General features: G+C 35.3%; 1 protein-coding gene and 1 long non-coding RNA gene across 2 annotated transcripts; one reads left to right on the top strand and one right to left on the bottom strand.

Moving 5' to 3' along the window:
• Positions 1–1124: 1124 nt before the first annotated feature.
• On the bottom strand, positions 1125–3397 carry LOC306881438. The gene is made up of 5 exons (XR_013785152.1): positions 2600–3397; positions 2139–2230; positions 1742–1801; positions 1323–1471; positions 1125–1185 (listed from the first exon to the last, which is right to left on the bottom strand). It is a non-coding gene; the product is annotated as an uncharacterized lncRNA (long non-coding RNA).
• LOC306881437 (choline-phosphate cytidylyltransferase A-like) lies at positions 3365–13286 on the top strand. The gene is made up of 9 exons (XM_079435544.1): positions 3365–3553; positions 7005–7119; positions 7203–7302; positions 9037–9153; positions 9275–9426; positions 9586–9664; positions 10245–10387; positions 10510–10698; positions 11548–13286. The coding sequence occupies exons 2-9, from the start codon at positions 7012–7014 to the stop codon at positions 11782–11784; spliced, it is 1125 nt and encodes a 374-aa protein (XP_079291670.1). The 5' UTR covers positions 3365–3553; positions 7005–7011; the 3' UTR covers positions 11785–13286.
• The last annotated feature ends 699 nt before the right edge of the window (positions 13287–13985 follow it).

Genomic DNA, 13985 nt, shown 5'->3' with positions numbered 1-13985 from the left:
TTGTTTTGTTGGACACATCTACCACATCTTAATTAAATCATTTTTATCTCTTGATGAAACTCAGCCTGTATATAGATCACATTAAAGTAGGTTAGATATAATTAGAGACAATACAATGACTTGACCTGGTTTATAATTACTGTAGTTTGCAAGCAGATTTGTTTTCTGTATCATTTAACACTGCCAAGTCACATAGTGATAACACCAGGGATATGCTCATAGTCATAAGTCACATCAATCTCCCAGAATGTCCTTTAAATGTAACTTTTTTCACACCGTGTAAACCACTTATCCTTTAGTGTATTACCCCTCACGTTTTTCTTTATTCGCTGTAATATATTTTATTCATACCTGTGATGTGCAGCCCTATAATTTAAGAAACTGCTAAATGTTTTGTCAGGTGAGCATATATTGAAAGGGTCATGGCTGAGACATGCACATGAGAAAAATAATTAGTAATGCTAAAAACAGTTTTTGTAAAGTAAATGCAAATTTGCATGTCTAAACTACATATCATGCATGTCGGTAAATTGCTGATGCATAAATGATCACATTTTATTCGCTAAACATAAACCATGAATTACTTAATGAATAATTTTCACCAAAATAACAGCGTCAGTGGCTCAAAAAACATTGATTGCAAAAGAGGCTACATTTCTTATTTCTCTGAAACCTTGATGGTTGAAATGTAAACTCATGTCTTTATTCAGTCCACTAAAAGATTATATAAACATTTATTAAAAGCTTTGTATTTCTAAAACTAAATGTTGAAAATAGTTTCACTATATTTAAAATATGAGTATTAAATATATATATTATAATGAATATTAAAGTCCATTTTGTGTACACAACTCACTTGTTGGATTTCAAATCAATTAAATCATTCTGGCACCAAATGACACCACAAATAATTCCTTATTGAGAGCAAGTTGTCTGAATTGAACACTGTTTTCTTCTCGTTTCGGCAGACATGATTTTTTTTTTACTGCCCTAGAAGACAACGCAAGTAAAAAGTGGAGCTATTTCTAATGTGGAAATTGAGAAAAGTTCAGACTATTTGCTTTTAATGCGGTGTACCACAAAACTGATTTTCAAGAGACCACAAAACATCCACATACAAAAGAGACTGTTAAGCAGGTTTTATTTATAAATGTAGTGCGGATTCACATACGCAGAAAACAGCATCTGGAAGAGAACAACAAGAAATATTAAGCCACAGAAACACTTGGACACGAACATATGAATGCTGAAAATCTAGCAATGTGCACAGTTCTATAAAACAAGTCAGCCCTTATTAAACTCAAATTCATGCAACACTTTACCTTACAAATCACTACAAAGCAGCAAAAGAGGGAACAAATCAAGTTTGTCAGAGTTATCGTTGGTAAAACTCACCTCACACGCCACTAGTCCTTGAATGCTGGGTAATTTACCTCCGATAGAAAGGATCACTCCTTGATAAATATAGACCCTTTAAAATAGACAGAATAAAATGCAATTAGTATTATGCATCATCAACTGTTTAAAAAGTTAATGTCCATAAGATGACCCTTTTGAAAGGCACAGATGTTAACGCCTTTCATCAGCCACCTCATGTATTAATGTCTGCCCTAATTGACACCACATTCATCGGAGCAGCAATGAACAGGTAACACATTAAGGCATGATTAGCTTCACTGTTGTTGTACTAAAACGTCTTTTTAAACAGTTAAGGGAATTGAAAATGCTCATAGCTGCATACCAGGTGTCATGTAACCCTGTCCATGTTGCTGTTGCAGCCTTTTACTGCAGGCCCGCTCCGCTGAAATGAGAGAATATGATTGTTAAAGCATGCACACAAATGATCAAGTCATGAATGTAGCTTATTGTGAACGCTGTTCTTGTCATAGCACAAGCAAGAGGAACAATTACAGTGCTCTCTCACAAATTAGGCTATTTCAAGATTTATTGTGCGCCTAAGTTGACACCACATTCATCTAATGGAAATGAATGGGCAACACAAAGGCAAGACAGAGAACCGTATATATATCTAGTATAACTTGCATTCTAATGGAACTAGCTTCACTTTACTCTATTTTCTCAATAAATATATTTAAACCCAGCTGTTGATGCAAACTCACACAAATGTAAATTCACACCTGGAGCTCAAAAGCACATGTTTCTCCTGGTCCTCATGGTCTCAACACGTGACACGGTGCACCAGCCATTTCCTGCTGCTTTCACTGCATTGCTGGGGGGGGGAAATAATAATAATATCGGCTAATAATTGAACCGTACATGCAAAAAATTAAAACCACGAGAGCAACAAATCTGTAAAAAAAGCAAATAATCTGTAAAAATCCAATGCTGAGGTTTAATTACATATTTGATAATATATTCCAAGGTACACAAGGGTCACAGAGAAACTATTTTTTAAATATGACAACAGAAAGATATATTTGCACATCTCAGCTGACGAGTATCTAACATAAACAGGGAATATTTGAAGAACGACGACTGGCTATTCCATATACGAAATCCTCTGTTTTCATAATCGTACCACTAAAAGTAAATATTTACTATAAAACCTGCTCATGTACAAAAAGTACTCATTACTTACCCACATGATACACACTGAATCCGTCTTTACCGCTTTAAGATCGCATGATGACACTCGTTCTCACTTATTCATCTCCACGTGGACAGTCAACCAGAAAAGAGGAATGAAGGACCCAGTGTAGGCGACTGAGAAAGTGCCTGAGCGCAATTACTTAAACTTCCTCAACCTACACAACCAGTCAAAGTTTGACACACCTACTTATTCATTCATTATTTCCCATATTTTATAAATAATGAATGCATTCAGATTTTCTAGTATAACCATAAAAATAAATAAAATAACACTATTTCATACAATTAACATAATTCAATTCAATTCTAACAAAAAAAGTACAGTAAAACAAATATTTGAGAATAAAAAATCGTATACGACTAGAAAATAATTTTAAGGCTTTAACCTTGAGCATTCAACAAGGGGTCTGTGAAGGAAGACCAGTGACAAAAAGAGAATTAGCTTAAATTATTATAACTTTCAAATCTGAATTAACATTAAAATGACAGTCTGGCCAAAAATAGAAAATGCTACCACTATTTAATTTACCCTCATATAACATGACGTATATTTTGAGAAATGTCCCAGTATTTATTTATTTGTTTGTTACCGAGAGAGTCACTGGGTTGGCTGATGGTCAAGGTGGGAATCATTAAAAGCTTTTACAGTTATACCAGGAAAGTATATAAAATGTAAAAAGAGTATATGTGTTTGTATCTAATAACCCTTGTAACTCGCGGCGACGATGGTAGGACTTTTATTTTGAAACCTCCTGGTTCCGCTGCCATCTTGGATCCGAATGAAGTTGATCCCAGTCTCTTTTGTGGCTCCTGTCAAATCTACTGAAGGTCTGAGATCACAGAGACATTTAAACCGCAAGACACTTCTGTCAGACTTCGACCTAAAGAAACACAAACCTTCAAAAACCACGATCTGAGCGAATAACTGCGCTGAAGCACAAGGGTAAGCAGCTAATGAGTGGTCATGTCTGTAAATGCGTCCTAAAGATAATCAACAGGAACCAGCTGATGTGTTGTTCCTTGACTTACGAGCTCAAAACATGATGTTTATCAAGCTTTGTTTGAGTAGTTGAACTACTGTCACTTTTTTGAGACACTCCCACTGTTATCTCATAATATATCAAAACCCCTCCTCCAATGTTTTGTTATGTTTATCTCAGAACTAACCAGTAACTTGCACTTCATGCCGTGTGTGTGTGTGTGTGTGTGTGTGTGCTCTTACATACGAGACTGAAATAATGGGATTGTGTTTGTATTATAACCTAAAGTGCTGACCTGTCTTCCTCTCCTTGCCAGTGTGTGCTCTGTAACATGAGCTGGCCTTAGTTTAGTTTGTGTATCTGTGCCAGATCTCAAAGCAGGGTCATATTTAGTTGATGTGTCAGTTATGAGTGTGCTATCATGGATGTAATGTTGTGTTCGGGTCACATTCCTCACCTTTTGCTTCATTCACTCATGCATTCACCCTGACAAGATTCAAGGCTGTGTTTAGATCAGGAATGCTTGGAATGAGGAAGGGTTTCCATAGATCTGCAAATCTGTGTTGCTGCTGACCTGAGCTCAGTTATATTATATATATATATATATAGATATATATAGATATTTTGCAATCTTGACTCTATGGACTGTTTTTTTCCTCACCTTTTCATGAAGAAATGGCTAATTTCTGTGAATGCCTGTTTCCACCACAGTATGAAAAAAAAATGTTTATACTTCAAAGTTAATCAGTTTCTCTCACAATTTTCAATTTTAATTGAATTAAATTTTATTAAATTTTAACTTTTTTTTCTTTCCATTCCATAGTGGAAACCAAAAAAACAGAAACTGTGATATGTAAACTCATAATTCTGAGAGAAAAAAATAAAAAATTGCAAGATATAAACTCAGAATTATGAGTTATTCAGACTTGCATTTCTGAGTGGTTGAATTTTTAATTTAATTTATTATTAGTAGTAATAGTATTAGTCCATATGTGACCCTGGATCACAAAACCAGTCATAAGGGTCGAAATTGAGATTTGTACATCATCTGAAAGCTGAATAAATAAGATTTCCACTGATGCATGATTTGTTAGGATACGATCATATTTGGCCGAGATATAACTATTCTGGAAATCTGGAATCTGAGGGTGCAAAAAAATCTGAATACTTTGAAAATTGCCTTTAAAGTTGTCCAAATGAAGTTCTTAGCAATGCATATTACTAATCAAAAATTAAGTTTTAATATATTTACGGTAGGAAATTTACTAAATATCTTCATGGAACATGATCTTTACTTAATATCCTAATGATTTTTGGCATAAAAGAAAAATCTATAATTGTGACCCATACAATGTATTGTTGGTTATTGCTACAAATATACCCCAGTTAAGACTGGTTTTGTGGTGCAGAGTCACATATATCCTTTGGTGGAAATTGGATTCCATAAATTTGAGCCAAAAATCAGAAGAATTTATATATTGTTTTAAAAAAAAAACTGTCAATTTTCTAAATGCAGTGTTATTGATCTTATTGTGAATAATTCATCCATGCATGTTTAATTTTTTTTAAGTTGACCTTAACACAATTCAAAATGTCATAATAATTCAATCTTCCAATAAAATATCAGACTTTTGTTGGACTTTCCCGTTCATTTAGTCAGTTTAAACCCTGCTCCTCTTTTGACAAATTTAAACCTATTTTATTTGCATTTTGCCTTCATTTTAATTACAATTAAGTATGATCTCTCCCCATATTTCATTCTCATTACTGCAACACGAAAAATATTTAATTGTCATTAATGTTATCCAGTAATAAAAGCTATTCCGTCAATATGGAATCAAACAAAAATGCTTAATTCAATTACATTTTCAAATTCTCATTACATATTAAATTACATTTTATTATAGAATGTAATTTCTCATTTCATCCTGTGGGATTACAAATGTAAGAATCTGTCTTAGATCTACTGATCCTACAATCACGTGAAATACTAAAGCGATATACATTGTATTTAGCATTCATGGTAAAGATGATGACATCAGATGAACGGTTCTGTTAAACAAAGTTTGTAGCAAGAGGTTCCTGCCACATCCTGTTCCCTTATTGTAAGTCAAATAAGCCAGATACTCTCACCTTTTGTTTGTAATGGCTCTCGGTGCCTGTGCCCCAGTATTTGAGCAGTTATGCTGATTGGATTAGGACTGGTGTAATGGGGGAAGCTTGCTATACCTGAATACTTCATTTGCATGCTTTGTTTCAGGTCGTCACCCAGTTAATTTGCCCTGCCCCCTAAATGTATATAAACTACAATGTATCATTGCCTTAGGCTTTTGATGACTGCAGCGCGTTCTCAATAAAGAACTCTGCTGAAGATACCCAAGAGTCTCCAGGGGCCTGTACAGGTTACAGGATTAGTTTTAAGTTGACCAAACCACTCCAATCCTGCTTTGTTGGTACCATGATGCTGGTCATCAACTTTCTTTGTCAACTCAGGCTTTGATCATGAGTTTGTGGAGCACGTGCACATGAATGTGTGACATCATGGTGAAAAGCCAGTCATGAGCCTTGGTTAAAGGTTAAGAGATTGAAGAATATGAAGAATTTAAATGCATTTACAATGAAAAAAGTACTTGTTTGTGAAAGAGGACAAATAAAAGAAATGATCTTGCTCCATCAGTGCAGTCACAAGTGAAACTTAAGTGAGTTTATATAGTTGGGAATATACAGCGATAGAGACTCGAACATGTAAGGTCACATAGTCATTTTTAAAGCATTAGCTATTGAGCTTATATTATATATGATCTGTATATATTAACATTCATTTAAAATAAATGATTTATAACAACTGTTAAACTAAAATTGCTTGTGTGTAATGGATTAATAATAATATAAATCATATAAAATAACTAAATTTTTGGTTTTGGCCAGACTATTTTTTTTTAGTTGTAGTGAGCTTTAATTTGGAGCAAGAGAAACTGGGGGAGTGACTTTTTTTTGTGTCAGACATGTCACTTTGCTTACATTTGATTGGTCCAATTTCAGTTTGAGCTCTCTAACTCAGAACATAACCTGCCCCTTTTATTTCTTCGCTTCTGAGTTTCCAACAATCCCAAAATATTGGACTTGCACATGTTCTTGGCAGATTTCATGTTCTTCGCCCCTTTAGATGAAGATCAGAAAGACATCTGGACATTTATCTTCAACATGGCCGAATAGTTTGCACCACAGCAAATTCTCCTGACACAGTGATATTTAATATTTTCTGCAACTCAAGTGTTATGAAATACTCTTTGCAATATCTGGACTTATACTGCTATTGATTTCTGTATTTTTTTTTTGTACCACCCAGATTACAACTAAATGCCTTTGAATTATTATCATTATTCCTGTAGTTTTTTCTATATGTTTTAATAGAGCCTGAATGGAGGCCCACGGTTCAGCAAGATTGTCCAGGAAGAGAAAGAGAGAAGGTTCAAATGGAGAGGCAGAGGAGGGTGAGAAACCTCTGAAGTTAAAGCGATACACAGTGGTGAGTGAGATGAAGGTGTAAGCATGTGTACAGATGAGAGATTGTATTTGAGCCCAAAGACTGTGATGCTTCTTGCCCCTCAGGGTCTGAAATACCCGGCTCCGTATGCAGATCAGCTTGACTCAATGGAAGATAAGCTGTATCAGCGCGTCACCATGGAGGAAGCTCGCAAAGGCACTCCACGTAGGTTATTTACCCTCTGTAGCAAACTCCTCACACACACCCATTCAGATGTACACATGCTCTGTGTTACTTTCATTCACTGACCGCATGGCCAGAAATAATGCATATTTGTATTGCAACATTTTTGCATTATTTCAACATTGGATCCACACATGTATTTCAAAACAAAAAGGCAAAAAAAAAAGCTTATTAGAAACTAATTTTGACTGTATTTACAACCTTTGGATGAAACTTTGTGATTCATTACACATTCCTTCACCTCTCTAATGGCATTTTGGGCTACTTTTCTTCTATCATATGTTGCTCCCAGACATAGTTATTGGTGTTCAGCAGGATACACATCTGGATTTGTTACTTCTGAATAGTGTTGGTTTTTAACAATTCCAGGCTTTTGTCATACGTCATTGTTGTTTTCAGGGTTATTGTCCTGTTGGAAGACAAATGGACCTATTTCACAGACTGTAATGACACCTTTCCAGTTATTAACATTGTAAATCTATTTATTTTTATGAAGTATAAATATATAACACTGTATTTGATTACCTTGGCAATAACTACAGAACATTGGTTAACACAGACGCGAGTCATTCTGATTCAACATCTGAGGAAGTGATGGCAAATTTGACATCTTTTTCTTCCGACCAACATAATCAAGATACTGTTTTTCCTCTTTTGTAAATGCTATCATGGAATCTTTTTATTGCTACTGGGGCAAATTTTATTTGTTGTAGTTTCTATTCACCACTGTAGAGAACTTATTAGAACCCTGGAAATATGAAAAGGGACTGATAGCTTCAGCTGAGACATATATATATATATATATATTTCTGAAACTTGGTTCAAAAAACCAAACCAAAAAACAGTTTGATGCATTGATATTACAAATTTATTCTGCTTTTTCTTTTAAAAGAGAAAAAGTTTACTAAAATATGCCAATTCTGTGGATCCCTAAAAGAAATGCATATGTGGATACCAAAAGACATTTTAAAAGAAACATTATGTTGCATTACATAATGTTACTAATATGTATCAGTGCCAATATTTTGGGCCGTGACTGTACAAATTTTTAGAATTTGTGTTTAGAATGTTTCTATTTTAATCTATACTACACTGAAAATAAAAAAAAAAAATTTTAAGGTAAGTGGTTGCAAACAATTTATTTTCGTTACATATAAATAAAAAAAAATTGAAAGTTGGTCAACTAAATTTGTTCATTTAAATGTAGCTAAAATAAATTGATTGCAACCACTTACCTTAAAAAAAAATTGTAAATTCAATGAATAATTATTTTTTTTCAGTGTTTCAAGGTTTTTGAAAGATTTATCTTATACTCACCAAGGCTGCATTTATCTGATTAAAATACAATAAAAACAGTAATATCGTAACTATTAAAATAGCTATTTTCTAATTGAATATTATATTTTTCGGCATCATTACTCCAGTCTTCAGTGTCACATGATCCTTCAGAAATCATTCTAGTATTTTTTTTATTATCAGTGTTGAAAATAATTGAGCTGCTTCATATTTTTGTAGAAACTGACACGTTTCTTTTTATAAATAGAACATTTATTTGAAATTTTGTCACTTTTAATGAATTTAATGCATTCTTGCTGAATAAAATAATTTTTGAACGGTACTATTATGTTGTTTACCTTTCATACTCACTTGAAATGTGTCTAAATGAAGTAGTTCCCTTGATGCCAGGAAAGCTGATGTCCTTCTTGTTGTTTTCAGCCGACAGGCCTGTACGTGTGTACGCTGATGGCATCTTCGACATGTTCCACTCAGGACATGCCCGCGCTCTCATGCAGGCTAAATGCCTTTTCCCAAACACCCATCTTATTGTAGGTGGTGAGTAATCCTGAGCGCACCGTGTCTGTGGAGTGATTGAACTGTTTATCGTTCTGATCATTTAGCACAGAGAGTCTGTCTTAATGTCAGTGCTGTATTTAGCGCCTCTCTCTCTCTGCAGTGTGTAGTGATGACCTCACACACAAGTTAAAGGGCTTCACTGTCATGAACGAGGATGAACGCTATGATGCGGTTAGTCACTGTCGCTATGTGGACGAGGTGGTCCGCAATGCTCCCTGGACTCTCACGCCCGAGTTCCTCACCAAGCATCGGGTAAGACGAGAGAGAACTGAGCAGTAGTATAATACTCTCACATTATAATATATATTTACATATATTAGTGTTTGAGGAAGAAAGTAAAATGGGAAGCAAGGGGTGAGCCAATTAATTGTGTCTTTATGTAATGAAAGACTGTGTTTTTTGATATCTAAGATTGATTTTGTGGCCCATGATGATATCCCATACTGCTCAGCTGACAGTGATGATGTTTACAAGCACATCAAAGAAGCAGGTGAGGACAACAGCTTCAGAAACGGACCTTTAAGTGTTTTTGATGCAGAAATCAATCTCTGCATTTGAAATTTCAGTGTAAACTATAATCATTGAAGAACTTATTATTTTAAAGGTGAAATATGCCGATTCTGCGCTACTATAGAAATAAAGCAAATACCACTATGATTAATACTTACAATGTCTTGAAATTTTATCTGGGGCTTGACGGTAAGTAAAATATTCTTAAAACAAGAGTATTTTACTTATTTAAAGCAAAATGTACTTTTCTCTGGAAACAAGACAAATTTTGTCATTTTGCTTATCAAGTAAATGCATCTTAATTTAAGAATTTTCAGATATTTTGACTAGAAACAAGACAAAAATGAGTAAGATGAGCCTTTTTTTGCAGTGCTGTGGTGCCTGAGAGGATCGATATTTACACTTTTAGGGGAGATAAACCCATGAATGACAAATTTATAGTCATCAGTGGGCAATAAACGGGGTTAAGAGAATGTATTTTGACTAAACATGTGTTGGTTGATTAGAAACTAAATGTCCTTGTTCTTAACTGGTATGCTAATCTTTAAAACCTTCCACAGGGATGTTCGCACCAACCCAACGGACAGAGGGCATTTCCACCTCTGACATCATCACACGCATCGTACGAGATTACGACGTCTACGTCAGACGAAATCTTCAACGTGGCTACACCGCGAAAGAGCTTAATGTCAGCTTCATCAATGTGAGCGTTCGTTCCTTTACTAGTAGAAAACGGTCTCAAGATTAAGATTCGATACCAGAAATGAGATTTTCTTAATCAATCTACTCCACAATGAGTTGCTGTGCATTATTACCGACACACAGGAAAAGAAGTACAACCTTCAGGAGCGTGTGGACAAGGTGAAGAAGAAGGTGAAGGACGTGGAGGAGAAGAGTAAAGAGTTTGTGCAGAAGGTGGAGGAGAAGAGCATCGACCTGATCCAGAAATGGGAAGAGAAGTCCCGTGAGTTCATTGGCAACTTCCTGCAGATGTTTGGACCGGAGGGAGCGTTGGTGAGTATTTCTATAACAATAGCTATATCCTAAAACTGCAAACTCTGCATCCTGTCCTCATATATGACTGAGTTGGAATGCTCTACGCCTCTCACTACTCAAAATATCACATCAGGGACTCTCGGTTGATTCCAGAATAGTTTGATGTTAGCATGTTGTTACATTAATGATGAACTACACATTTGAGGTAAAATATCTCAATTTATGTTCAGAAGATGAACGAAGGTCTTATGGGTTTGGAACGACATGAGGGTGAGTAATTAATGACAGAATGTTCATTTTTGGGTGAACTATCCCTTTAAGACAAAGAGGTGGTACAATTGTGGTGAATCATTTTGTTTTTAATTTAAAATCAAGAATCTGCACTGATACTGTAAGTTAGGGTTTAATGAAACTGCTCAGAAAAATATATGATAGCTCCACAGCCTCATTTGACAGAATGTACGAACCTGTCAATTTCAGTAATAGTTAGCTGTTGTGATTTGATGTTATGAGCTGATGAAAATTGCTGATGGTGGCCATGTTTGTTGATTTGAGTCTTATTTGAAGAATATGTTAGCACATGTACAAAGATGCTACAACTTGTTGGATCATATGGTTGTGGATTTTTTTTTTTTGATAAAAGAATTTGACAACTAAATGTTTTAGCTTATTTTAAACCTGGTTTAATGTTATTTTAAATTAATTTAAGGCGTCTTGCGGCTTTCTCGTTGAGAAGCACTGTTTTAAAGTCATGAATCTTAAAATGAAAAGCCATTATGGCCTGCTCAGGTATTGGTTTCATCACAAATACCCATGACTCCGCTCAAGGTCTCTTATTGGCTATGTGTTGTTCTTCCTCTCTAACAGAAGCACATGCTGAAGGAGGGAAAAGGGCGAATGCTTCAGGCCATCAGTCCGCGGCCCAGCCCCAGCAGCAGTCCCACACGCGAGCGTTCCCCGTCTCCAACCTTCCGTCTGCCCTTCTTCACCAAAACCTCCCCGCCCTCCTCACCCTCATCACATCACAGCAGCGCCCTGTCCGGCTACACCTACGCCGCCCGTGGGCTGGCCATCAGCGAAGACGAGGAGGACGACGAAGATTAGAGTGCCACAGCGCACCACGCATCTGTCTTCCAATACTGGCAATCCAACCTCAGAAACGAGGCAATCCTTACACCATCCATTGGTTTTCGCTCTCTCTATTACTAACACACATGAAGGGTTAAAATGGAGCGACGTCTAGTACGTTAGTGACCGAGTCAGTTCCAACTTGAGGGGTTTTTAAGTCATTGTCAGCGATGGGAAGCGAGTATTCAAACTCCAGCGTCTCATCTTGAATCATGCTGGATTGGCAGGGCTTTGTCGTGTTTTAAAAAGAGTGCACATGGTATTAGTTTCTTTTTTGTTTTAAGTTCAGTTTTAATCGTAATCTATAATTGTTGGACGTCTCATAAGTCATGTGTCTCTTGGGGGCGAGATTGATGTCTGACGTTGGAAACGCTGCAAGGCGTACTGTAAGATAAAAGCTAATTATCTAAATACAAAAGCTAAAAAATGAAAATGATTTGTCTGTATTACAAGGTGCATAATCAGTGTTGTCGTGGTAATAATAACAAATTAGAAAAATACGCCAATATTATACAGGCATGACTGAGAGGAAAATGATGGTTTGCCTTCGTGAATTTGGTGCGTCATGCTTTAGTAAAGGTCAGAATTCCAAATTTGAACATTGCATTTCAAAAATATATGCTTGATAACCTAAAGTTGTCTGTTTTAACTGTAAAAATTAAAGTATGTAATTTCATCACCGCACAATGCCCTGTTTATCTCTCACTGTGATTGTTTTCTTTTATCCTAAACTTAGGTTGAAGGGCTAGTTTTCCAAGTTCGGTTTAAATCTTTGGACTCAAGCTTGAAAATTACATAATTAGGTTCTGCAAAATGAGCCTTGCACGTTTTGAAGTCAAACCAACAGAGCTGTTGATAATTCGTAAGGAATGAAACCACTTAAAAGGAATATTCTGGGTTAAATACAACTTAAACTCGACAGTCGGTGTCCAGTATATCAGAAAATCATTTTGCCTAAAACAAAACTAAAATGTGTTGAGTTTTATACAATGCAATTGTTTTAAGAGTTATACCTTTAATCAGTTGAGGGACAAAATTATGTACTATGGTGAATGACATCATGAGCTTAATTTGTATTTAACCCTTAACATTCACTTTGAAGAGCTTTGTCGCCATTTTTAATGTACATGTATGGATATGGTCAGTTTTAGACAGTATGTGTTTAAATTGAGATTGTACCACCAGTGATTATAATATCTACGTTCTGTTGTCTCATTTCATAATTTGATGAGAGGCAGAGGCTCAACAAACTGCTGTCCAGACTTGCACTGATGTCAGAATTCAACTATTGTTATGCAAATAGTTAATGCTTCATGGCAATGTCTGTTTTCCAGCCTCTGACTTTTCCTTTGCACAAATTAAGTGACTGTAGGAGAGATTATTATTTGATGAACTTTGCCTTCCCTTTTCCTGTCAGCCTTTGATTGTACAGGATGTCAACAGAGACAGGAAGACAAATAAACAGTATCTAACATACAAGAAGGGCTGTTGGATTTTGTTCTACCATCTAATTTACTACCAAGATGTAACATGTTTACCTATGGGAAATGCAGCACAGTACAAATATGAAATATATAGTTAGTTGTGCAGTGCTGAGTATATAACTTGTAAATTGTGGTTTGTTACGGATTACAAAAATTGTAGTTAGTAATGTAATCTAATACATTGCACATTTTAGGTAATACAGACAGACTACTTTTTGATTACTCTTGACCTTTGAATTGATTTATATTGCGTGAATAATGTCATTAATAAAAAAAATCAACCGCAGTCTGATTAAGTATTTTAAAATGTAATATAATCTAAGTACTTAATTATGTTAGGCTAGGATAACATTTGGCCGAGATAGAGCTATTTAAAAATCTGGAGGTGCAAAAATAATCCAAATATTGAGAAAATCACCTTAAGTTGTTCAAATTAAGTCCTTAGCAATGCATATTACTAATCAAAAATTAAGTTTCGATATATTTACGGTAGGAAATTTACAAAATATTTTCATGGAACATGATCTTTACTTAATATCCTAATGATTTTTGGCATAAAAGAAGAATGGATAATTTTGACCCATACAATGTATTGTTGGCTATTGCTACAAATATACCCCAGCGACTTAAGACTGGTTTTGTGCTCCAGGGTCACATATGTTACACGTAAATTGAAAAAAAAGAGTCTTCCAA

The sequence above is a fragment of the Barbus barbus genome (genome assembly GCF_936440315.1).
Source record: "Barbus barbus genome assembly, chromosome: 15".
In the NCBI taxonomy this organism is placed as follows: Eukaryota; Metazoa; Chordata; class Actinopteri; order Cypriniformes; family Cyprinidae; genus Barbus; species Barbus barbus.
Note: the sequence above shows the minus strand (reverse complement) of the source record. Positions and strands in the feature narration are given on the sequence as shown.

Bases quoted from the DNA above. Each gene is read 5' to 3' on its own strand.
- LOC306881437 (XM_079435544.1), top strand. From the start codon at position 7,012: ATGGAGGCCCACGGTTCAGCAAGATTGTCCAGGAAGAGAAAGAGAGAA. The intron at 7,120-7,202 runs GTGAGTGAGATG...CTTGCCCCTCAG, and splicing joins AGTTAAAGCGATACACAGTG to GGTCTGAAATACCCGGCTCC. The intron at 10,699-11,547 runs GTGAGTATTTCT...CCTCTCTAACAG, and splicing joins TTGGACCGGAGGGAGCGTTG to AAGCACATGCTGAAGGAGGG.